This window comes from Corythoichthys intestinalis, chromosome 8 (genome assembly GCF_030265065.1).
Source record: "Corythoichthys intestinalis isolate RoL2023-P3 chromosome 8, ASM3026506v1, whole genome shotgun sequence".
In the NCBI taxonomy this organism is placed as follows: Eukaryota; Metazoa; Chordata; class Actinopteri; order Syngnathiformes; family Syngnathidae; genus Corythoichthys; species Corythoichthys intestinalis.
This window is the reverse complement of record NC_080402.1, coordinates 16,137,400-16,162,028: the sequence shown is the minus strand read 5'-3', so window position 1 is coordinate 16,162,028 and position 24,629 is coordinate 16,137,400. Positions and strand designations below refer to the sequence as shown.

The following is a 24,629-nucleotide window of genomic DNA, read 5'->3' as shown; positions in this document are numbered from 1 at the left end:
TATCGTTATTGTTGACAAAAACAACACTGACTGCTTTACAGTAATGGATTCTAACCATTCTCACACAAAACTAGTGAAACCCAAACATATGTTACCCCTTACATGTAAGACATATTCTTAGGGGCAAATTGTTCTCCCTCATTCACACAATGATATTTATTATTTCTTGTTTCAAGGCAAGTTGGATTCGCGGTTTGATTTCAAATTTTCAAGATCCAAAATGGACTTTTGCATTTTTTTTCTACTTTATGTGAATTGTAAGAATGATACACTTAGTCAAAAAACAAGCCTAATGTCTATATGTCAATTTCCTCATGGTCAAGTTAGTTTAATCATATTGTTTTAAAGAACACTGGGTAACTTTTTAACCTTATAAAATATTTTCATAATTTTCATTGAATGACACCTCTTTTATATCTTGAGGGGGTCTGTATCACTTTCATCGGCACTCATTAACTTTGAGGAGGGTGGCAGGAACCCTTCCACACAAAAAAACTACAAATGTGCCGGCTGCTTTCCAGATACGTCACCTCCCCCTTTCCCCATTCATTATAAAGATGGAAGTCGATGCGAACGCTTTCGCGCGAAATCCGCAAAGACGGCAGAGCAACAGAGACAAAAAGTTTTGTCCGAGGAGTAAAAAGAAAGAGCGGCTACCATGATATACAGAATAAATATTGACCCGGCTTTCACTCGCTGGTGTGACACTTTTCATCCTTCGTACAGCCGCTGGAAACAGAAATGTTGTTTAATCCATCTGCAGGCGACCATCCTGATTTAACGACACTGGTCCTCATGGGAAACGCAGTCTTCCTTAAGGCAAAACACTACTGCTTATGTCCACCAGCATTGCTAAAATCGACTAAAACTGAAAAGTTACCAAGTGTTGCTTTAAATGATCCAGTCCCAACTCGATCTATTTGAATTCATGCCGTTTTTCGCACTTTCTCTGTTTAATGTAATTGTACAGAGAGCTTATTAACAACACTTCTAAACAGTAATAATCATAGTAAAAGTTCCACGGATTGCATTTCTGTGTTTATCGATATCCTCTCTAATGAGTCAACTACTTTACCAGGGCAAGTTTTGGCTATCTTGAACTGAATGGTTTTGTTTGACCTGTATTATTTGAACTGTATGCCTATTTTAACAGTCCAAGATGGGTTGGTCTACAGATTCTGCGGTGAAGACGGTCGATGGGCCCAGAAAAATACTAGTGAATGTGAGCATGACTCTAGCCAGGTGTGTGCTAATGTGTGACTTCTTGATCTTTTTCATGTTTAGGACACCTTAAGCAGCAGATGGGTGGCTAATGTGGAAATGGCTCGACATATTTACATATACAGTATATTCAGTTCCTGAAACATCACCCCATCTGTTCTTACAGCTTGTTTCCATCTTGTATGTCTGTGTATGTGTAAAAAACCTTTTATGAAGATAAAAAGACCACATCTACTATGTGTGCAGCAGCAGTATGGCCGCATCCTCAGTCAATTTCGGATTGTGTATACGGTGGGATACTCACTGTCCCTGGGAGCTTTGCTTCTTGCTCTGGGAATCCTCATCAGTTTCAGGTAAACATAAATCATAAAGGCAAACAAAGGGAGATGTTATCACACTGTGAATAAGGCTTCAATATTGTAGTTTGGAAGCAAGAAAATATCACAATGCAGCATACTGATTTTGAGTGTTTTTCTTTGTGACATCAGAACTTGATACACTCTGGGGTTATTTATATGGAGATATTGATATTTTTGAGAAAATTCAGTCGGATGGAATGAGGTTGGTTAGGGAACAGGAAAAAAATCCATATTAGTAAAAAAAAAAACAACAACACTGTTTTATATATATAAATATTTGGGGGGATCCAGTTCTGTCATAAGTGACTTATAGCAGTCTATTAGCAATATGAACAGCTTCACGAAAATCTGAATGATCAAAAACAACAAAAATTTTTAAAATTGCACATCACGCCTTGCGGTTGTAAATACTAGTAGTCTGAATTAGACCCTGTTACCTCATCACCAGGAAGCTGCACTGTATGAGGAACAACATCCACATGAACTTGTTTGCCTCCTTTATCCTGAGAGCCGTATCCATTCTGGTCAAAGATGCCCTGTTGACCCTAACACTGGACCCCAGGAGCAGTGGTGGAACTCGGGCTCAAACCTGGATCAACATACCGGTTAGAGAACACACAACATGATTATTTTTTTCAAGAGTTTGGTGCATTGTCATACATGGACATTTGATTGAACAAAATTGCACAGAAGGTCACTTATGAAAGTAACTGTGGTGAATGTAAAAAGAAACATGAATTTATGATATAAAATATGAAAACAAAGAAGTTTTGTCATTCTGTAATGCAGTAACGTGATCCCTTGTTTTTCCCAGTTAATAGGGAGCCCCCGAACCGAATTCTGATACTATAAAATATTTTAATTTTTGCAGTGAGCTTTTAAAATATTTTTTTTAATTATGATTAAAGAATGTGAATGCACGACTGCTTTAACGACTGCTAGAATAAAAGGTTCCATATGCTTAAAGGGAACATATAAATGTGAGTACATATCACTATCTATTTATTGTATTTAGCATTGAAGCCTAAGACCTATAGCATTGAAGCCTAAGACGTAGGCTTTATGATTTAAACATCTAATGCAGACGTGTCCAAAGTCAGGCCCGGGGGCCAAATGCGGCCCGTGGACAAATTTCATTAGGCCCCCTGCCTCTGTGATAAAATCAATAACGTCTGGCCTACACACAGACTTGATAAATTGGTCAGCAGCACTGCTACCTGCATATGAAGTAGCTTACACACTAAATGCTGCTCCTCATTTACCCACCAAAAGGCAGCAGCACTCTAAGCAACATTACCCCGTGTGACCCTTTACTCTTAATTTTCTAAAATGGCAACAATCAACAAAAAAAAAGAAATTTGACTGCAACCGCTGACGCTTCAAGGATAGGTGGAAATTGGACTATTTCTTCTCTAAAATACGCAACAACTGTGTCTGCCTCATTTGCAAAGAGACAGTTTTAAAGAGTTCAATGTGAGGCGATATTACCAAACAAGACATGCTGACATGTACGACAAGATTACAGGGAATATACGTAGCGATAAACTGAAGCAACTTGAAACTAGTTTAATTTCACAGCAGTAGCATTTCGCAAGAGCCAGAGACTCGAAAGAGTACGCCACAAAGGCTAGTTGCAAGATTGTTGAAATTATTAATTAAAAAATCATAATAAAGCAAATGTGACACACAGAATGGCTTGCTAAAATTTGCTTAAATATATTGTTCTATGTAAAGGACGTCAGCCAAGGTCGGCCCACCCACATTTTTATCACACCAAATCTGGCCCCCTTTGCAAAACGTTTGGACACCCATGATCTAATGTATCTAATGCAGTGGGGCAAATAAGTATTTAGTCAACCACTAATTGTTCTCCCATTTGAAAATATTAGAGAGGCCTGTAATTGTCAACATGGGTAAACCTCAACAGGGAGAGACAGAATGTGGGAAAAAAAACAGAAAATCACATTGTTTGATTTTTAAAGAATTTATTTGCAAATCATGGTGGAAAATGAGTATTTAGTAAATACCAAAAGTTCATCTCAATACTTTGTTATGTACCCTTTGTTGGCAATAACTGAGGCCAAACGTTTTCTGCAACTCTTCACAAGCTTTTCACACACTGTTGCTGGTATTTTGGCCCATTTCTCCATGCAGATCTCCTCTAGAGCAGTGATGTTTTGGGGCTGTCGTTGGGCAACACGGACTTTCAACTCCCTCCACAGATTTTCTATGGGGTTGAGATCTGGAGACTGGCTAGGCCACTTCAGCACCTTGAAATGCTTTTTACGAAGCTAGTCCTTTGTTGCCCTGGCTGTGTGTTTGGGATCATTGTCATGCTGAAAGACCCAGCCATGTCTCATCTTAAATGCCCTTGCTGATGGAAGGAGATTTTCACTCAAACTCTCTCGATATATGGCCCATTCATTCTTTCCTTTACACATATCAGGTGTCCTGGTCCCTTTGCAGAAAAACATCCCCAAAGCATGATGTTTCCAACCCAATGCTTCACGGTGGGTATGGTGTTCTTTGGATACAATTCAGTATTCTTTCTCCTCCAAACACGAGAACCTGTGTTTCTACCAAAAAGTTCTATTTTGGTTTCAGCTGACCATAACACATTCTCCCAGTCCTCTTCTGGATCATCCAAATGCTCTCTAGCAAAACGCAGACGGGCCTGGACGTGTACTGGCTTCAGCAGGGGGACACGTCTGGCAGTGCAGAATTTGAGTCCCTGGCGGCGCATTGTGTTACTGATAGTAGCCTTTGTTACTGTGGTCCCAGCTCTCTGTAGGTCATTCACTAGGTCCCCCCGTGTGGTTCTGGGATTTTTGCTCACCGTTCTTGTTATCATTTTGATGCCACAGGGTGAGCGCTTGCATAGAGCCCCAGATGGAGGGAGATTATCAGTGGTCTTGTATGTCTTCCATTTTCTAATAATTGCTTCCACAGTTGATTTCTTTACAACAAGCGTTTTACCTATTGCAGATTCAGTCTTCCCAGCCTGGTGCAGGTCTACAATTTTGTCTCTGGTGTCCTTCGACAGCTCTTTGGTCTTGGCCATATTGGAGTTTGGAGTGTGACTGACGGAGTTTGTGGACAGGTGTCTTTTATACCGATAATGAGTTAAAACGGGTGTCATTAATACAGGTAACGAGTGGAGCCTCGTTAGAAGAAGTTAGACCTCTTTGACAGCCAGAAATCTTGCTTGTTTGTAGGTGACCAAATACTTATTTTCCACTCTAATTTGGAAATAAATTCTTTAAAAATCAAACAATGTGATTTTTTTTTTTCCCCACATTCTGTCTCTCATGGTTGAGATTTACCCATGTTGACAATGACAGGCCTCTTTAATCTTTTCAGGTAGGAGAACTTGCACACTTGGTGGTTGACTAAATACTTATTTTGCCCCACTGTACATCAATATCATCCCATAGTATGTAATCCAAAAGTAAACAAGGGTCGAAAAGATAATTGATAGCAAGCTGGTCAGTTAGCCTGCTGTGTCCATAATTCTCGCGCTAGCGTTTGACTGCAATGTACGTCTTTTTGTGGCTTTCCAGTAACTTGAGGTGCAAGCATGAGCGAGCAACAATAAAGACACGCCGTGTAGCATGTATCACCGAGTGTAAAGACACAGCTGTAAATGGCCGCAGTCGGACTTTGTGGGGATTTTAAGGGTGAAACACGGTAATATAACAAGGGGCATGACGCAGAAGTCATGGACAATAAGGAGTGGTTATGGTTTTCTTTTTCAAATATTTATCCTTTTAAACTTTTTTTTTCATTTTTTTTTCTTTGTTTGGATTGATTAAATATCATCAAAAATATTGGGGAAAATGTGACAGTTACTAAAATATATATATATATATATATATATATATATTAGGGCTGTCAAACGATTAAAATTTTTAATCAAGTTAATTACAGCTTAAAAATTAATTAATCGTAATTAATCGCCATTAATCGCAATTCAAACCATCTATAAAATATGCCATAATTTTCTGTAAATCATTGTTGGAATTGAAAGATAAGACACAAGATGGATATATACATTCAACATACGGTACATAAGGACTGTATTTGTTTATTATAACAATAAATCAACAAGATAGCATTAACATTATTAACATTCTGTTAAAGTGATCCATGGATAGAAAGACTTTTGCAGACTTTTTAGTACAAGTTATAGAAATTTTATATTAAAACCCCTCTTAATGTTTTCGTTTTAATAAAATTTGTAAAATTTTCAATCAAAAAAAAAAACTAGTAGCCCGCCATTGTTGATGTCAATAATTACTTACACAATGCTCATGGGTGCTGAAGCCTATAAAATCAGTCGCACCCAAGCGCCAGCAGAGGGCGACAAAACTCCATAAAACACAAGTGAGCGTTTCACTGTACTGTCATTTAAATCTCTCTGAGCGGGGCATCTGCGTTAATTGCGTCAAATATTTTAACGTGATTAATTTAAAAATTTAATTAACGCCCGTTAACGCGATAATTTTGACAGCCCAAATATATATACAATCAAGCAATAGAATGAGGTAGATATCCGTGACCTGTTTTTTTCATTCTGACGTAATTTCTTTAAAAGTTTAAAATATGCGAATGAATTTTTTTTTTTTTTTTTTTTTGTCGTTCTTTCTTTTAAGCTAAATATTGGACATCAATTGATGATTCTAAGCTAAATATGATAGACCTTTCGAATAACAAATTTAATTACTTACCTTCTTTTTATGGCTGAGTTGAAACCAAAGCGGTTGCGCAGTGTCTGAAATGAGGGTCTCCAGGGTAAAACGGACACATTAAAAGTAGTCCGGGGGCATAATGCGTCATGAAACTGTTATGGCAGTATATAGACATATTTTTCTATCAAACACAACAATTCGTTTGGCCAAAAATACAGCAGTTTATTTTAAATGGGGTGCAAGAGCAGAAACTGCTTTTTCAGCCTTGTGTATGTTTTCCGCCATCTGTATGCCTTAATAAATAGTTTTTAAGCACTGCAAATGTAAAAATTATTATATGGTAAAACAATGATTTGCACGTGTATGCATGCATATATCTTAAATTTTTAAATGAAATACTATATTTATTATTATTATTTATTTTTTTTTTTTTGAAAAAATCTGCCATGGAATGAGGGCGCGAAGTTTGAAGCACGATATAGCTAGGGATCACTGCAAACTTTGCATTCATGAATTTCTGCACAGCGCTTACGTAATTGTCGTCCACTGCCATGCAGGCTATCATGTGGTGTCGGGGCGCTATGGTGATGATGCAGTATACAGTGATGGCCAACAACTACTGGCTGTTGGTGGAGGGCATCTACCTGCACAGCCTGCTCGTCATCACTGTGTTCAGTGAGAAGAAGTATTTTTACATCTACTTGGCGATCGGTTGGGGTAAATATGAGTTTCTCAAATGATGAGCACTCCTGCTTAGGTCATCATCATGTATTATAATGTAGTAAAACTCATTTTGTCACTTGGGACAAAATGATAATGTCTTACCTTATTTTGCCTATATGATTATCTTTTTTCGTATAATCTGACACTCAAGTCATCACATTTCGTCTTTTTCAGGTGCACCGCTCGTATTTGTTTCTCCCTGGATTGCAGTCAAATACCTCTTTGAGAATGAAGAGTACGTGATCATTTTCACTGTGATGTACCAATTTTTATTGATATCCTTTAAGGTGGAACGTTAATGTCATATGCGTACTTTGGCAGAACTTGTCATACTGAAACACCGGTATGCAATGTTGTTATATGGGGCTTTGCGTTGCAAAGGCCCAGATAGTAAAATTCTACAACTTTATTTGATCAAAATGTTCTCCGTGTTTTTTCGGCACACCGCACAGCCCAAACCGTTTGGCCGATCGACACCGTTCGGCTGATCGATACCGTTCAAACATCGAAATGACCGGAATTTTCATGCGTCGCGGGCTGTTTTTCGAATGACCCCTAAAAATGTTTACTTTTGCCCATAAACACGGGTTTTTAAAAAAAATATTTTTCAAAATTTTTCAACGTTACCTTTCCTACAATTTTTGACCACATAATTTAGACATGAAAAATGCCAGGGCAGTAAGAGGCATAAAACTTTTTATAGAGAATTTGGAAAAAAACGTTCCACAAAATTTGCCAAATACTGTCCCATTCATTTCTAATTGGAAACCGTTGACAGCCATGTACTGCAAGTCCAAATTTTCCATTCATTTTCAATGGAAGGTAAACATAAGTCCTTGTGATTTGTGACCATGGAGCATGACAGCCCATTGAGATTCAACTGGTTCCCAAGTAAGTTGATGCCATTGACAGCCATGCACGTCCATTCCATTGATGGCCATGTATGTCCAAATTTGCCATTCATTTTCAATGGCAGAAAAACCTATGTGGTTGTGATTTTTGACCAAAAACCTGCCATTACAACCCATTGACATTCAACTGACAGCCATAGAGAGTAAGTCCATGTCATTTAGAGCCATGCAACAGGACGTGTCCCTGAAATGTCCCCAAATAAACAAAAACTATGATATGAACAGGACATGTTCCCCGAAAGGTCCCAAAATCAATAGGAAGTGACCTGCTATCAACAGGAATTGTCCCCCAAATGTTCCCAAATCAACAGGAAGTGACCTGATAGATCTGTATCTACCACAGCAAAGCCCCATCAATTTTCTCCTGAAATTGCAGTTTCTAGTTAATAATGGCGTTTCGAACAGCGTTTTTTTTATTTTTTTTTCAGTAGTGAGTAATCTAATCAATAACTTTCCCATCTTTCCAACACTGTTACCGTTACTGAGGATTTTAAGGGGCGCGTTACTACAATTTGGTTAAAGGAAGCGCGTGTTGTCTGATTTTGTCACAGCTGCCTGGGAGAGAGCAGAGCGGGAGGGGGGAAGAGTAGAAGGGGGTGGTGACGCTGTTGCAAACGCAACAATGATTGGCTAGGTGGCCCGGAGCATTAGCATTGCATTTGCATTCTCGTTAGCATTAGCATTTAGCGTGGCGAGCGGCATTTAAACTCTCGGGAAACTTTTTATAGACAGTTTGTGGCGTCCAGGTGGGTGCAATTAATTGAAAATAATGTACTGTTTTCCCGCTGAATGTGCATTATCATCAACAAGTTGGCATTGTCCTTGTAGACGCTACAGTACAATATTATAAACTGTATGTTTTTTTTTATGGTACCAAAAATAGTCACCTTTCCTAAATCTTTCTTGAATGATGTAGCCATGAACTTTGTGTGATATTATTTAATCAAAACAATGAGGACAAAGACAAAAGAGGCAGGAGATTCAGAGGCTCACCTGCGTATTGAAAAATATTATCTATATACTGTATATTAGGGGGCGGCACGGTGGCTGAGTGGTTAGCACGTCTGCCTCACAGTTCTAAGATCAAGGGTTCAATCCCGGGCTTCGGCCTTCCTGTGTGGAGTTTGCATGTTCTCCCCGTGCCTGCGTGGGTTTCCTCCGGGAACTCCAGTTTCCTCCCAAATCCCAAAAACATGCATGGTAGGCTGATTGAACACTCTAAAATTGCCCGTAGGTATGAGTGTGTGTGTGAATGGTTGTATGTCTCCTTGTGCCCTGCAATTGGCTGGCAACCAGTTCAGGGTCTCCCCTGCCTACTGCCCCGAGTTAGCTGGGATAGGCTCCAGCACCTCCGCGACACTCGTGAGGAAAAGCGGCATGGAAAATGAATGAATGAATGAATGTATATTAGGGGTGTGACGATACACGCAAGTCATGGTTCGGTACGTACCTCGGTACTGTTGAAATTCGCCTCCCCAGTCAAGCCGCACGGAAACAGCGACAGCCAAAACAAGTGCCACTCGGCCGATGCTGCCTCGCGTGCGCCAACCGGGAAGGCGGAACTTCGCGCGTTCATCTCTGATATTAACCCTTTGTACCCATGTTCCAAAAGTTTGAAAAAGACTCGCCGAAAGCAGGTTGACAATTTATTCGTCGACAATGGTCAAAAACAAGGCAAAAACAGACGACGGAGGGACAATTCTGGATCCAAAACAAGGCTACATGTTTCTGAGCAGCAAAATCTGTCTTATCTCATTGTCCAGTGTTTTTTAAGTCCGTGGGCCAGCTGGAGGTGTGTCCAGGCGTTGCTTTGGGATCATCCCTCTCTGGCTGGTTTCGGGCTGTTTAGGTTCGTGCGTGGATGGGATGTGGTTGCCTCAGCGACCGACTGGTCTTGACGTCACAAGCGCCTGCTATCAACTTTATTATCCGGGCTGGCACTACTTGTTTTAGGACAAAACGCGCTGGTCTTTGTCCTTGTTCGTTTGTCGGGAGGACTGATTGCCAGAGTTTGGTGCGTCAATCTTGCTCATGGCGCACACGTTTTAGGCTTCTGTAATAAGATGGTGTTGTGTATCTATTCTTTTTCTTTAAACTATGGTGTGCTAATTATTTTACATTACGTGTGTTAGAGTGGTGCAGTCCTACAGTGAATATGTGAAATGATACAATTCCCTGATTGATTATATTATGTGTGTTTGAGTAATGCAAACAGTTAGACGGTGCCTACGAGAAACGGTACCATTTTTCCTTTTCCCCCTCATGAGCGCCGATAAGGTGATTCATTTTACTGTGTTCAAGGCCACTGAGTGGAGTCTGCCTAAACTATAGTTAAATGAATTTGTTATACTAATGCAAACAATTATATGGTGTGTGCGAGAACGGTACCTTTTCCCTTCAGTACGGAGATCAGGGTTTGGTGCGGATTCAGTACAGCAGCAAAAACAAAAAGGCTTTTAAAAGTTAAAGTTTGTATACCCTTACACTCTTATATCGGTGAAATTTTAAAAAATTAAAGTGTGAACTAAGTTTTTTATTTTTTGAGGGAATGAAAAAAAATCAGTTTAATTCAATCAGTTAATATAAACATTTTATATGAAAGATGTTGTAGAACGTATAATGAGATAAGGTGTAGAACATGAAAAGTAACGTCATTTACTTTGCTTAGTGACTAATTACTCTTACAATGAGGTAACTGAGTATCCTCAATTAATTTTTGAGAGAAGTATTTTGTAACTTTAACTAATTACCCTTTTAAAGTAAGATTAAAACACTGCTTGTATGTTTGTGTAGATGCTGGGAGAGAAATACTAATATGGGATACTGGTGGATAATCCGTTGCCCAATACTTGTTTCTTACTTGGTAAGTCTATTGTCCTCTTTGTATGTCTGTGTATGTGTGGTGATTTTTCTAAATGTGAATCCAGTATATGTGGCAAGTAAACACTGTAAATATGTTTTTAAATTCATGTCATTGAATTGTTTGGACCAGCAAATGGCCTTCAGAGAACACAACTACTCTAAAAAATTACAATGCAATTACTATAATTATCATGTGATGTAGTTTCTAAACTAATGACTGTATATGAGTTGATTTATTAATTATTAATTTTTATTATTAGTTAATTTATGCATTCAAGTGCAGGAATAAACTGTATTTTTACGATGTTGCAGCCATGTGTCAATATAGGATAGCTGAAGATTTGCACAAATGACGCCACCTTGCAAATGATATCAAATATGCATGCAGATTAGGGCTGCAGCTATCGAATATTTTAGTAATCGAGTAATCGACTGAAAATTCTATTGATTAATCGAGTAATCAGATAAAACAAATATATTTTTAGGTGGGAGCAATTATAAATATACATGAGAAAACAAGATATTTCATCTAATCTTGAACCATTTTCAGTCAATCAATGTCTTTATTTTCGATGTACTGTATATTGTTGAAAACAGCCAACAATTGCATCTCAGATGTAACTAGAATAAAAAAAGACTAATTCACTGCTTTCACTCGAAAAAACCTTTAGATCTTATTAAAAAATATATATATGTAGGGTTTTCCCATTGGCAGTGTGTCAAATACTTGTTCTCCCCACTGTATATACCTAAAAATGCCGTTACACTTGATAACACATTACTTAAAAGTTAGGATTTTTTCCCACGTGTTTCAATTGAATTTCTATTTGTGTCAAGCCATTTTTAAGTTCTAGTTAAGTTTTAAGTTAGTCTAAACTGTAAGCCCTTGATAGGATTTTGAGTTTTTGCATTGTTCAAAATAAATGTATGATACAGGCTGTATTGGAGCACATTAGGGACCAGTGCTACTTGGTGTTTTATCCAGCAATGACTACTGAGCTAAAATTGATAGTTAGCATTATTGAGTTTTTATTTTACACCCTCATCACTCCACAACGCTATGTTATGTCAAAGCCTGTATGTAAGACACGTTAGCCACGGATCGAAAGTGGTCATAATTAATAGAAACTTAACCCTCCGCAGGGCTAACGTTACTTGAGCTAGTGACAGTAACGATAATCTTATTTATTAGCGCTTAGCGCTCTTTATTAGCGCTTAGCGCTCTACTGCTTTAAGATGGCGGCTGTTTGCTAAGCCTGCCAAGATGCGGCCGAGTCTGTCTTTCGCATCTAGTTCAACATACATGTGATCTCTATGAGACTCATCAGACGCTACCTGCTACCAACGTAGCATCGTGCGGGCTAGTGTTTAGCAACGTCGGCGTCGTTTGTAGCGGCTGTCGGCTGCAGTAAGTTTTTTTTTTTGTCTTCCTCTACGCACGTGACATCAGCGCGTTGTCCCGCATTAAAAGTAGTCCGAGCAAAACGTGATGCTTAGAGCTGTCAAAATAAACGATTACTGGAGATGAATAAAATTACTCGGATCAGTTTTTAAACTCGAGTTACTTGAGTTGCTCGAGTATTCGTTTCAGCTCTAATGCAGATAATAACTTATTGAACAGGATTATAATTTTTTTTACTTAAATGTAATTTACCTATAGAAATGGTGTGGGGGGGTAGATTCACCCATACACAGTTTTCATTGAGACAAATAATGGCATAAAAAAAACATACTGAACATATTGATCGTATGCTCATTAAGATCAATTTGTGTTCTCGAGCAAAACCACAAATGCTTAACAGTACTGCATAAGGTTGTGATACATAAAAACAAATTTATGTGCATTTTTGAGTGTGAGTGCATGAGTGTATAAACACATGCACTCACACTCACCCTATGGCTGTAACAGAGATTTTTTTTGGTTTATACTTTGGAAAAATGTTGTAGTTTTTATTAGTTCAAATTCATGCAAAAACACAACTGATAAACATTTATTGTTCACACGCTTAGATTCATACAAACAGCTCTACACACCCCAACAGACGTACACACTTGAGACAAGTGGAACACAACAGTAATATCATGAGCGTGGTATTATATGATGTACTCTGTAATTAGAGAGGGGTCTGCACTTGATCACCACTGTGTGTGCTAGTGGGTGTGTGTTTGAATGTTTGTTTGTGTTCTTACTTGTGTGTGAGACTTGACCATATCTGGCAGGGAGTGCTTTGACTAAGTACTATAAAATCAAGGGAATGTAAACTAGTTATAATTAATGTCTCCTCCCATTACAGATCAATTTTTTCATTTTCATACGAATCATCAAAATCTTGATGTCTAAACTCAGAGCTCATCAGATGAGATACACTGACTACAAGTTCAGGTTACACCTATTTCTTTTAGTTTATTTGTATCATGCATGCAATAATAGACTATATATATTGCTGATTTTTTGTTGTTGTTGTTGTTTTTAACCAAGTGGTAGTATTAAGTTATCACGCTATACCATATTACTGCAGTCACTACGGCAATTGATACTATCATTTTCACTGGAGTACTTGTAGTAATCCATTTGCCAATGTCTATGTTTGTATTTTGGTCCAGATTGGCAAAATCAACTCTAACTCTTATCCCTCTGCTGGGGATTCACGCAATTCTCTTCACCTTTGTCATTGATGAAGCCGTCCCAAAAGGTTCCATGTTGCGCCTGATTCGGCTCTTCGTTGACCTTCTGTTCAACTCCTTTCAGGTCAGAAGTCATTAAAATGCTCCCTGACTTGTCTCTTAGGCAGATGCCAGAGTATGTACTAAAAATGCAGGATAATATCGGTTACCGATGATTATCGGCCAATAATGGCAATTATAACTTCACACAGATAATCCAGATAAAAAAAATTAACCGATAATGCAATCCGATAATTATATATTTGATATAGCCTCCAAATGTGCGCAATCGACGCAGTTTTGTCCAGTTCTGCACCGCCGCCTCAACCCCTCCTCCCTCTAAAGCCTCTGTCGCATGAGTGACGCATCACACGACATGGTTGAAGAATTTGGATATCATGGCGGCTGTGTCACCAGCGTTGGTTAATGTTTCCGTGTGTGCAACAAATGACGCGCTCGTCTTCTGCAAAATATGCAGAGCAGAAGTTCCACAAAGCGGAAAGAAAGTGTCCTCTTTCAACACCACTAACCTGATTAGCCATATAAAGCTGCATCACAAAGATTTGTGGAACAAATACGAGGCTTCCGCTAGCACGAAGGCTAAACCTAATAAATAAACAAATGCAAAGATGCGGGGCCTGTGACCATCAGGGACGCTTTTGACAAGCAGAGACGTTTTTACTGAAGTGATCAGGGAGCCAAAGACCTGGATGAAAACATAATGCAGTTTATAGCCTGACTAGCCGTTCACCGCCGTTGAGAACATGGGGTTTCGGCTGATTTTACCGCATTGGAGCCCCGCTACCTCATCTCGATTGCCGCTAGTTTTCGGATGTGTCCGATACATTTAAAAATTGGTCATTTTTCAACTAAACCAAGAAAAAATTGCTTTCAAATAATATTTTAAACCATATCTATTCTTGAATAAAGAACATTTGTGACAAAAAAAAAATCTGTTTTTAAGATTAAATGCAATAATTTATTGCTTAAAATAAGGTTGTTAAGCTTATTTTCACTTAGCTATTTTTCTTATTTCAAAAAGTCCGAGTGAAATTTACTTGAAGCACTGGCAGATGATTTCACTCATTTCCAATAGATTTACACCGAAAACAAGGGAATTTAACTAGTTTTAAGGAAGTTTGTTTTTGCAGCATAGTAATATTATATTGTATGTGTTAACAATGGCCTATTTTTAAAGGCATTTTTGTGTACCTTATGTATTTACTCTAAGTTATTGTTGTCAAAAGCTTGCCATTAAACGTTGTCATACAATCTGTCATTGTTTAGATGTTGGAATTTACTACTTGTTCACATTTTATGTAGAAAAAGTAGCGATGAATTCAATTTTTGCACAATAACATTTATTCTTGTGTATACTTTAAAATTGTATATATATCTTTTAATAGAATTATCAGCTTGACATGATTATCGGCTATCGATTACCGGTTATTGGCTGGAATGGGGAGGAAATTATTGATATTGGTTAAAAAATGTATGATCGTGCAACAAAAGTACGTACTGTAGCAGAGGTGTCCTGTCCAACTCTTTGTTGTGGCCCCATCGTAATTATGGTTATGCACCATTCCCATTTAAAAAAAAAAAAAAGTCACAGCAATTTTAAATATTGCTACTTGGGGGTGTGACAAAATATCGAAATGGTGATATATTGTGATGATTTGTACCCCAAAAGGTTATTGATATGCTCCTGTCAAGAATCGAAATATCGTTTTAAAAAGGTGTCAATTTAAAAAAAAAAAAAAAAAAAAAAAAAATGCTCTGGTTCATTCAAAACCAGAGCATTCACAGTCATTCGGTCCGATTTTCGGGGCATTTACAGGTCACTTGCTTTTCATTTTAGGGCATTTACAGGTAATTTCCTGTTGAGTTTGAGTCAGTGCCTAGTCATTTGGGTGATTCCCAGGTCACTTCCTGTTCTGTAACGCAAAATAAACAGCAAGTGACCCAAAATACCCCAAAATCAACAGGAAGTAACTGAAAATCAACAGGTAAATGACCTTAAATGGCCCAAAATTATTCATTGCCTGGCATTGGCTACCACTGACAGCCATCGACGTTCAATCCGTTTGAAGTGGGAGGGATGGCAGCAAATGAACATTCGTTCATTCGCTGCCACCCTCCCAGTTCAAATGGATTGGACGTCTAATAGTGATAAACTCATTCCAATTCACAGCAAGAGCTTGTTTTTTTGTTTATTAGTTTTTGTAGAATATCCTAGAATGATTTCCCGGCCAATGTATCAAAAATCGTTATATCGCTATATCGTCAGATCATCGTTATCGTGAGCTTTGTATCGCAAATCGTATTGTATCGTGAGGTACCAAGAGGTTCCCACTCCTAATAGCTACTGTGTTTTAGCATGAAACACGCAGTCGATACATATGAATTGCCATTGCAGGCTCACAAAATGATGTGGCAGACCAGATCTGGCCCCCGGGCCTTGAGTTTCCACCTGTGATATACAGCATAGGATTGGATAATGAAATGATATAGTTAAAGTTGCACCGATACCGATACCAATATCGGTAGGGGGCGCCGATCCGGCCCAAATTGGTGGTATCGGTATCGACGAGTACCAACATTTAGGGCGCCGATACCATCTACTGGCATCACTTGAACGTAAATATACTGTCCTCCCCATGTGAGCTAACTTCCCAACTCATGACATATGTATGTCTTTGTCCCGAAATTACCAAACGAAATTTACACCTTCATCTTCAATACTACGGATGTATGCGATGTTACACTGCTCATCTAACATGGCATTCACAAACGATTAGCATGCGTTAGCTAACGCTAACTGTTGTTGCGCCGATAGGATTAGAAAGGTTAAGATCGTGGGAGACTAAGCAAACTCATGGTTTCATGATGAACAATGAGTGGCAAATTAAGAGCGCCGTACTTCAAACTCGTCCTGTTTATGAAAGTCGACTATCATATGATGGTGTTGTGCAGTAATGAGCAGAAGTCACTTCTGTGACCAGAAAACACTCGAGCGGCGCACCGCGCACACTAGATATCATCAAATAGCAACGAAGATGTCTTATGTTAGATCCCATGCCAACTCTCGCGCGCACACACTAGATATCATCAAATAGCAACCTATATGTGCTACATTAGATCCCATGCCATTAGTTGCGTGAGCCCAGAGCGACGCGTAGTCCATATACTACATTGATGAAATAGAAAGCGCCATGACTGAATGGAAGTTTAGCAGGCCAAATCAATCCATACCAGTGACTATAGATAATGCTGCAAATACTGTTAATTCAGTACATGTTACAGATGGACTCGGACCAGAAATAGGATGTTTTGCTTATATGGTAAATATAGACCCTACCCACGTGACGTCAAAACTCCGCTCTCCTGACTGGTGCTGCCCAATTGTCCGTCAACACATCGTGTTGACCTGTTACGGCTACGTACATTCCTCCTATTTACGGCGTGTTTTTCTGCTCGTTAACATTAATAATCAAAATGGTGAAGGCGTGTGTGGCGGTCGGTTGCAATAACAGAGAAGATAGACGGAGAGACTTGAAGTTCAATCGGATTCCGAGAGACACGGAGAGGAGAGAGCGAGATGGGCTGCTGCAATTCGACGAGAAAACTGGGCTCCAAACGATTACCACAGATTATGTAGAAGTCATTTTATATCTGGTAAGATGCATTTAATATATATTTAGAGGGTTTTGGGCTGACAACCACAATTAAGATCATTGCTAGGCTAATCGCCGACAACATACACGTATGTATGTAGTGAGAGTGCTATCGCTAAACAATATAAACATTAAAAGCCCTAGCTCCATTGACAAATGACATGAAATACATTAGACTTGACAGTGGATGTTAGCAAGAACAAAAGATTTTGAATTGAAAATTTCGTAACTCACCTTTCCAAGCACAAGATAGATTCCTGCCGAATTTTCGTGGACGAGGACCTGTTTCACCCAACCAGCAACGAAGTATTTATAAGCCTCCAAACTCTTAAAGTTTTTCAAACTTTCGTGAGAATAGGCTGATTTTGTGTGGACAAGATAATTGTAAATATCAGCGTAGCAGATGTCAGGCAGACAGGGCGAAGACAGTGGGTCGAAAAACATCGATTTGGGCATCAAATATGGATCTGGCGACTGTATAGAACGAAGCTTTTCCACATAACGCCTTTTATGCAACACATCCAGTGAGTTTACGGCATCAGAAAGCACCGGGTCTTCCATGAAATGCATTTTAAATTCCTCGATCAATTGAAACCAATGCTAATACAGAGACAAAATGACGGACAAGTGGGCGGAATCATACAGCGAGCATGTGGTTTTGTGACGTCGGTGGGTAGGGTCTATAGCTGCTACGAGAGCTGCAGCAATCAACAGTGTGCCCCACTTTACAAACAGTAAAGATTGTTCTCAGCACTTATATACAACATTTCTTCAAATCAGTAAGAAGTAAGCACATAAATATTATGCACTAAAATGCTTGTTTATATGATGGCACTGTTATTTTTTGCTTGTTAGCAAATAAAAAAAATACATAATAATAACAGTTGTATTTTCTGTTTCAGAGCATTAAATGTATTGAATTGTATCAAAAATCGTACCGAACCGTGACTTAACTGTATCGTTGCATATATATATATATATATATATATATATATATATATATATATATATATATATATATATATATATATTTTTTTTTTTTTTTTTTTTTTTTGCTAACAGAGTAGTATCGGAATGGTATCGGTATCGGCCTATACTGCACAGCCAGGTATCTGTATCGGTATCCGGCCCAAAAAATGATATCGGTGCAACACTAGTTATAGTTGAGCTGGTAAAGATGGGAAGAAAATGTTTACATGCAAGTACAGCTTTGAGTTAAGAGAATGTACAGTGTAGAATGTACCATTTCCATTGTTGAATTTGTTACAATTCAAAGGGAAATCAACTCTAAACAATCAACTCCACTTTTCTCCACAGGGACTGCTTGTTGCCATCTTGTACTGCTTTGTCAACAAAGAGGTGAGGAGTTTGATACAAAAGCAGGGGCCTGAGGTACATATGATTGACATCAGTGTTATTTCAGCGTCCTTGTTTTTTTTGGGGGGTTTTTTTCTATCTCTAAAAGCTTTGTTCTGCTTTCTCTTTCTCTACTAAAATGAACAAGCATATTGGCATTCTACTGATGGCTAAACATTCAAAATGTATCCTTTGGCTAGAGACATCCATCCACTTGAGTGTCTTATTTAATCTCCCTCATCATCTTTACATGGCTCTTTGCCGGCGGCTATCCGCAATCCCATTATCCCCGCAGGTGCAGTCAGAGATGCTGAAAAAGTGGAAGCGGTGGAAGCTGGGTAAGGACATTGACGAGGAGTACCGCAACACCCACAGCCAGACGCCACATATCAAAAGTGGCAGCATTGCCACAGGAAACCTGCCTGATCTCCATGACAACAACACCACTGACCCAAGTGGGGGGTCACTGGGTACGCCTCAACTCAGAAAAGCTGACAACAGCTCCTCCAGTCACGCCCCTCCTGACGAAAACCGCCAATTGGTGGTGTCCTACAGTAACGAGATGGGGAATGTCAACAAACAAGCCTTTCACCTCTCCTTTGTGTCACAACAAGGTGACTCCAACTATGGCAGCACTAGCTTGAAGGACACATGTCGAGAGGAAAGAATACATTGCCACGCTTACCTGACGGAAGGGGAAGAAACTGATGTCTAAGTCCTGCGCCAATGTTAAGAGATAAGCAAGAATGATGCTTTTAAGCACTGAACAAATTTAAACATATAAGCAAAACTTAGGGATATTATACACTCGGGATTTACAATCGGCAGCCGAATCCAACAAAAATAATGTACTGTGCAATGTTTGACTATATTTTTGCGTGTGATGTGTACTTTTAATGTTGATATTCTGCTTCTGTTGTGTGACTTCTAGTTGCAATTGATGTACTAGTCCTTGTAAAAAAAATTAGTATATCGTGATAAAGTTTATTATTTTCTGTAATGTACTGAAAAACATTAGACTTTCATATAGTTAAGATTCATTACACACAACTGAAGTAGTTCAACCCTTTTATTGTTTTAATGAAGATGATTTTGGCAAAAATGTAATGAAAAAACAAAAATCCCTATCCCCCCAAAAAATCAGCATATTTCATCCGACCAATACAAAAAAAGTGTTTTTTAATACAAAAAAATTCAACCATCAATTAATTATATCAGCTATGCGCTCAATACTTGGTCGGGAATCCTTTTGCTGAAATGACTGCTTCAATGCGGCGTAGCATGGAGGCAATCAGCCTGTGGCACTGCTGAGGTGTTACGGAGGCCCAGGATGCTTCGATAGCAGCCTTAAGCTCATCCACAGTGTTGGGTCTGGTGTCTCTCAACTTCCTTTTCACAATATCCCACAGATTCTCTATGGGGTTCAGGTCAGAAGAGTTGGCAGGCCAATTGAGCACAGTAATACCTTGGTCAGTAAACTGTTTACCAGTGTTTTTGGCACTGTGAGCAAGTGCCAGGCCGTGCTGAAAAATGAAATCTTCATCTCCATAAAGATTTTCAGCAGATGGAAGCATGAAGTGCTCCAAAATCTCCTGATAGCTAGTTGCATTGACCCTGCCCTTGATAAAACACAGTAGACCACCACCAACAGCTGACATGGCACCCCAGACCATCACTGACTATGGGTACTTGACACTGGACTTCAGGCATTTTGGTATTTCTTTCTCCCCAGTCGTCTTCCAAACTCTGGCTCCTTGATTTCCGAATGACATGCTAAATTTGCTTTCATCTGAAAAAAGTACTTTGGACCACTGAGCAACAGTCCAGTGCTGCTTGTCTGTAGCCCAGGTCACGCGCTTCTGCCTCTGTTTCAGGTTCAAAAGTTGCTTGACCTGGGGAATGCGGTTCTGTAGCCTATTTCCAGCACACGCCTGTGCACGGTGGCTCTGTATGTTTCTACTCCAGACCCAGTCCACTGTTTCTGCAGGTCCCCCAAGGTCTGGAATCGGCCCTTCTCCACAATCTTTCTCAGGGTGCGGTCACCTCTTCTGGTTGTGCAGCGTTTCCTGCCACACTTTTTCCTTCCCACAGACTTCCTGCTGAGGTGCCTTGATACAGCACTCTGGGAAAAGCCTATTCGCTCGGAAATTTCTTTCTGTGTCTTAGCCTCTTGCTTGAGGGTGTCAATAATGGCCTTCTGGACAGCAGTCAGGTCGGCAGTCTTGCACATGATTGCGGTTTTGAGTAATGAACCAGCCTGGGAGTTTTAAAAGCCTCAGGAATCTTTCGCAGGGGTTTTGAGTTCATTTGTTGATTCAGATCATGAAGTTAGCAGCTTCTTTAGAGTACCTTTTCATGATATGCTAATATTTTGAGATAGGGATTTTTGGTTTTTCTTTTTTGCCAAAATCATTAACATTAAAACTGTAAACTGTATTATTATTATTATTATTAAAACTGTAAAAGTCTTAAACTATTTCAGTTGTGTGTAATGCATCTAAAATATCTGAAAGTTATCAGTACATTACAGAAAATAATGAACTTTATCACAATATGCAATTTTTTTAGAAGGACCATACATTTTATACATGACATTTGCAGTATCAATGCCTTTTGAATGTGAACTACAGCATGCAACACTTGAAAGCATCTTCTCCTTGTTGGTTCGCAAAAGTATAATGGCGTTTATGTTGTTTAATAGATTTTATTGTCAAGTGACCAAAGCCAAATGAATATCCTAGAGTCTTATTAGAGTTTCCATGTTTTATTTCTATTTCGGTGAATGTACAGTGGTGAAATATGGTTGTAATGTGTTTGAAATGTAATGAAAGGTGTTTGGAGGCTACAGCATCTAGATGTGTTGTGAGTAGAGTTGTCCGATAATGACTTTTTATTTCATATCACGATATTGCCCAACTCCAAAAAATCCGATACTGATATAAAATCGATATATGCGGTAATGGACATAACATATTATGACTGATTGTATTGTTATGCCCCACTGGATGCTTTCATAATGATAAATGTAACAACATCAAGGTTTTCCAAATACACATTCCGTGAAAAATAAGAGAACAATTTCAACTAAAGTTATGTAAAATGTGCCTTTATTGCACTACTATATTTATTGTTGAAATCAAAATAGTGCAAACATCAGCTATATGGATCAAGTGTAGGGTTGGGCATCGAGCATCGATTTGATTCGGGAGTAACACTACGGATCTCCCGGAACCATTCGAGTTTTTAAAATTTCGATTCCAAATTTTGATGCCCTGACCGGAAAAAATAGCTGCTGAACACCACGAAGAACAAGCCACATGAAGACTAGCTCCATTATGAGCAAATCAAATGAAGTGGTTAATTTAGCTTAGCACAAAAAAACGTGTTGCTTCCTATAAATGACAACAAAGTAACAGAATAAACAAACAGAAATGATCAGCCCTTACCTAACTTGTAGAAATACCACCTAAAACAAACAATGTAATACGATAAATGCCTGCAACATAAGACACTCTAAACATAGGCAAAATGAGCTTTTGAAAAATAAACATCTTTGTGAAAGTGCACTCCTGTGGAAAGAAACTTCATCATATTCAAGTTTAAAGACTGATATTAATATACTGTACAAGTTAAAAATAGTCCTGCCAGAAATTAAGACCAAAGTTAATTGAAAGCGAACTTAAAAAATAATCAAGACGTTAAGAAATTGATATAAACTGCAATTTTATTGTTTACCCAGCCTATTAAAAGAATCAGAATCGAGAATCGTTTGGAACCGGAATCGAAAGGTGGAATCGTAATCGTTCAACATGTCCATAAGGCACGTATTCTGTTCTATGTGTGTGTGGGTACACAAATTGACAGACAGCGAACAAATCAGGCTCTGAAAAGTCAGACTCTGAAGTAAAGTTGAATTGGCTTTACTGTGGCCATCTTTCTCTTGACAAGAGCACTGATATTTTTTTTGTAAAACTGTAAAAAACAAAACATTGTGTCAATAATATGAAATAAAGTCACAAAAATAATATTAAGTATAAACATTATGTGTCAATTTGAAAAGCAACTGGTAGTCCAGCTTGCAACCAATTAATTAATATAACCACATTTTACCGCAAATGCAAACAAAGCGAAATATACACATCTTTAATATACTACACAACACTCTTGAGTATAAAGCAAATAAAAACTGTAACTTACAAGCAATACTTGTATAAGGCACAAACAAGGTGGTGAGATGGCAAGAACCGCGATGATACACTGGCTGCTGACGTTAGCTCGTCCAAGTAACTCTCTCTATTTATAAAGAGATTGCACTGACATATGAATGCATCAGCAGAAAGAGCTGGAACCTATCAAAACTAATTACACCTAAGCGCCAGCAGAGGGCAAAGAAACCAAAAACACAATGAGTGGACATGACAGCACTACTGTTTGCATATTTGCCCAAAACCAATGTCGACAATATCCGATATCATTTTAAAATGTTTTTATCAGCCAATATTATTGGCTACCCGATAATATCGGACAACTCTAGTTGCAAGAATATTATTTTCACTCAAATGCATGATAATGTGCTGCCGTTGTAAGCGCTGAAAAGCAATGTAACCCATTGTTGTGTTGCTGTACAACGACGCATTTTTAGCTAACTGTCATCACGTTATTTCGTCATCATTCACGTTTTCAGCTCAACAGTCAATACAAAGAGAGCATGCATGTACATAATTGCATGTATGGCCTCAAAGGTCTTTACACAATGACTTTATTGTAAGGGGAGGCGATGCATCATGTTGCTGCATTAGCAGTTATTTTGAAAGAGTAGCACAGTTATACATATACACACATATTTACATAAGTGTATTTGTATATTTTCTCCTTCCACTGACGCACAAGTGCCACACTTAGCTGGTCACAAAGTGTAAATATAGATATCTTGTATTTTTGTTTGTATTTATTTTTCTTCAGATGTCAAAAGTAGGAGGCAAGTAGTACATGGAAGGCAATTTTTGTGCTGCATTGTGTCTCTGAGCTTTTAAATTAAAAGAGTTGTGGTCCATAAAACTAGTGTATTCTCTTTTCTGAATCGGCAAGTTATAACATTTGTATTCATAAGACTACACATTAGAGGTAATCTTCCCGTCAAAAAAGGCGATTTTGGGATTTTGGCAGATATAAGGTGATGTCTCAAAATGTTCTTTGGAGACAGCTTTTACCTAGGATGGCTTCTTATACACCCCTTTTAAACCAGTGGTCCTTCCTTTCCCGAATGACGACATAAAAGAAGTTTCCCTTTTTAGTTTAAATTTTGGGAAATGTTTATGTGGACCCAAATGTAGTAATATGGGGAGACAAGATAGGGTTGCAGGTGTAAATAGAGATGCCGATCGATCGGGTCCGATCACGTCATTTTCAAAGTATCGGAATCGGCAAAAAAAAATATCGGCCATGCCTTTTTTTAATATATATATATATTTTTTAATTAAATCGTTTTCTAATTGTATTTAACGTTACAGACATAATATGTTACACTCATCCAGAGTTTTTAGTTTAGGCTTAAGGTAGGGTTATCAAATTTATCCCGATAATGGCGGTAATTAAGTTTTTAAAAAATGTATCACGTTAACATATTTAACACAATTAATGCATGCACTGCACGACCCATTCACGCATTGTCGCGCTCAATCTGTAATGGCGTCGTTTTACCTTTATAGAGAGATAAAAGGCAGCGTAAAATGAGTACAGTGAATTTTGGCAGCCTTTGGAATCTTTTTTTAATTGGCTAAAGCCTTACAATCCCTCTCCCTACAATTAGAAATATCATGGGAAGCAATGTGAGGAAGCAAGGTAGCAATTGATCTTTTTCTTAACACCTTATGTTATTTCCCAACGCAGAGAAGATATATCAATTGGTAGCACTACGCACAGTCATGGTTCCACTTCCCATCATGCATTTGGGCATGGCTGCAGTATCATTTACTGAAAGCTCAACAAATACACTAGATGGCAATATTTAGTCACAATATACAAAGTCACAAGTCTTTCTATCCGTGGATCCTTCTCACAGAAAGAATGTTAATAATGTAAATGCCATCATGAGGATTTATTGTCATAATAAACAAATACAGTACTTATGTACTTTATTTTGAATGTATATATTATATCAATGCATATTAA

The 24,629-nt window shown here is 38.5% G+C and overlaps 1 protein-coding gene across 7 annotated transcripts in view; it reads left to right on the top strand.

Moving 5' to 3' along the window:
• gcgrb (glucagon receptor b) overlaps nucleotides 1-23,496 on the top strand; it is a 101,629-nt gene extending 78,133 nt beyond the window's left edge. For 4 of the 7 annotated variants that reach the window (XM_057843740.1, XM_057843737.1, XM_057843739.1 and 1 more), the window contains 10 exons: nucleotides 1,154-1,242; nucleotides 1,468-1,574; nucleotides 2,029-2,185; nucleotides 6,826-6,985; nucleotides 7,166-7,226; nucleotides 10,696-10,765; nucleotides 13,059-13,147; nucleotides 13,369-13,513; nucleotides 18,420-18,461; nucleotides 18,754-23,496. In XM_057843740.1, the coding sequence (XP_057699723.1) occupies nucleotides 1,154-1,242; nucleotides 1,468-1,574; nucleotides 2,029-2,185; nucleotides 6,826-6,985; nucleotides 7,166-7,226; nucleotides 10,696-10,765; nucleotides 13,059-13,147; nucleotides 13,369-13,513; nucleotides 18,420-18,461; nucleotides 18,754-19,173 (1,340 nt within the window). In that variant the 3' untranslated portion in view covers nucleotides 19,174-23,496. The remainder of the gene's footprint in view (nucleotides 1-1,153; nucleotides 1,243-1,467; nucleotides 1,575-2,028; nucleotides 2,186-6,825; nucleotides 6,986-7,165; nucleotides 7,227-10,695; nucleotides 10,766-13,058; nucleotides 13,148-13,368; nucleotides 13,514-18,419; nucleotides 18,462-18,753) is intronic. The other 3 variants (XM_057843743.1, XM_057843742.1, XM_057843741.1) reach the window with 2 other exon arrangements.
• Nucleotides 23,497-24,629: the final 1,133 nt, after the last annotated feature.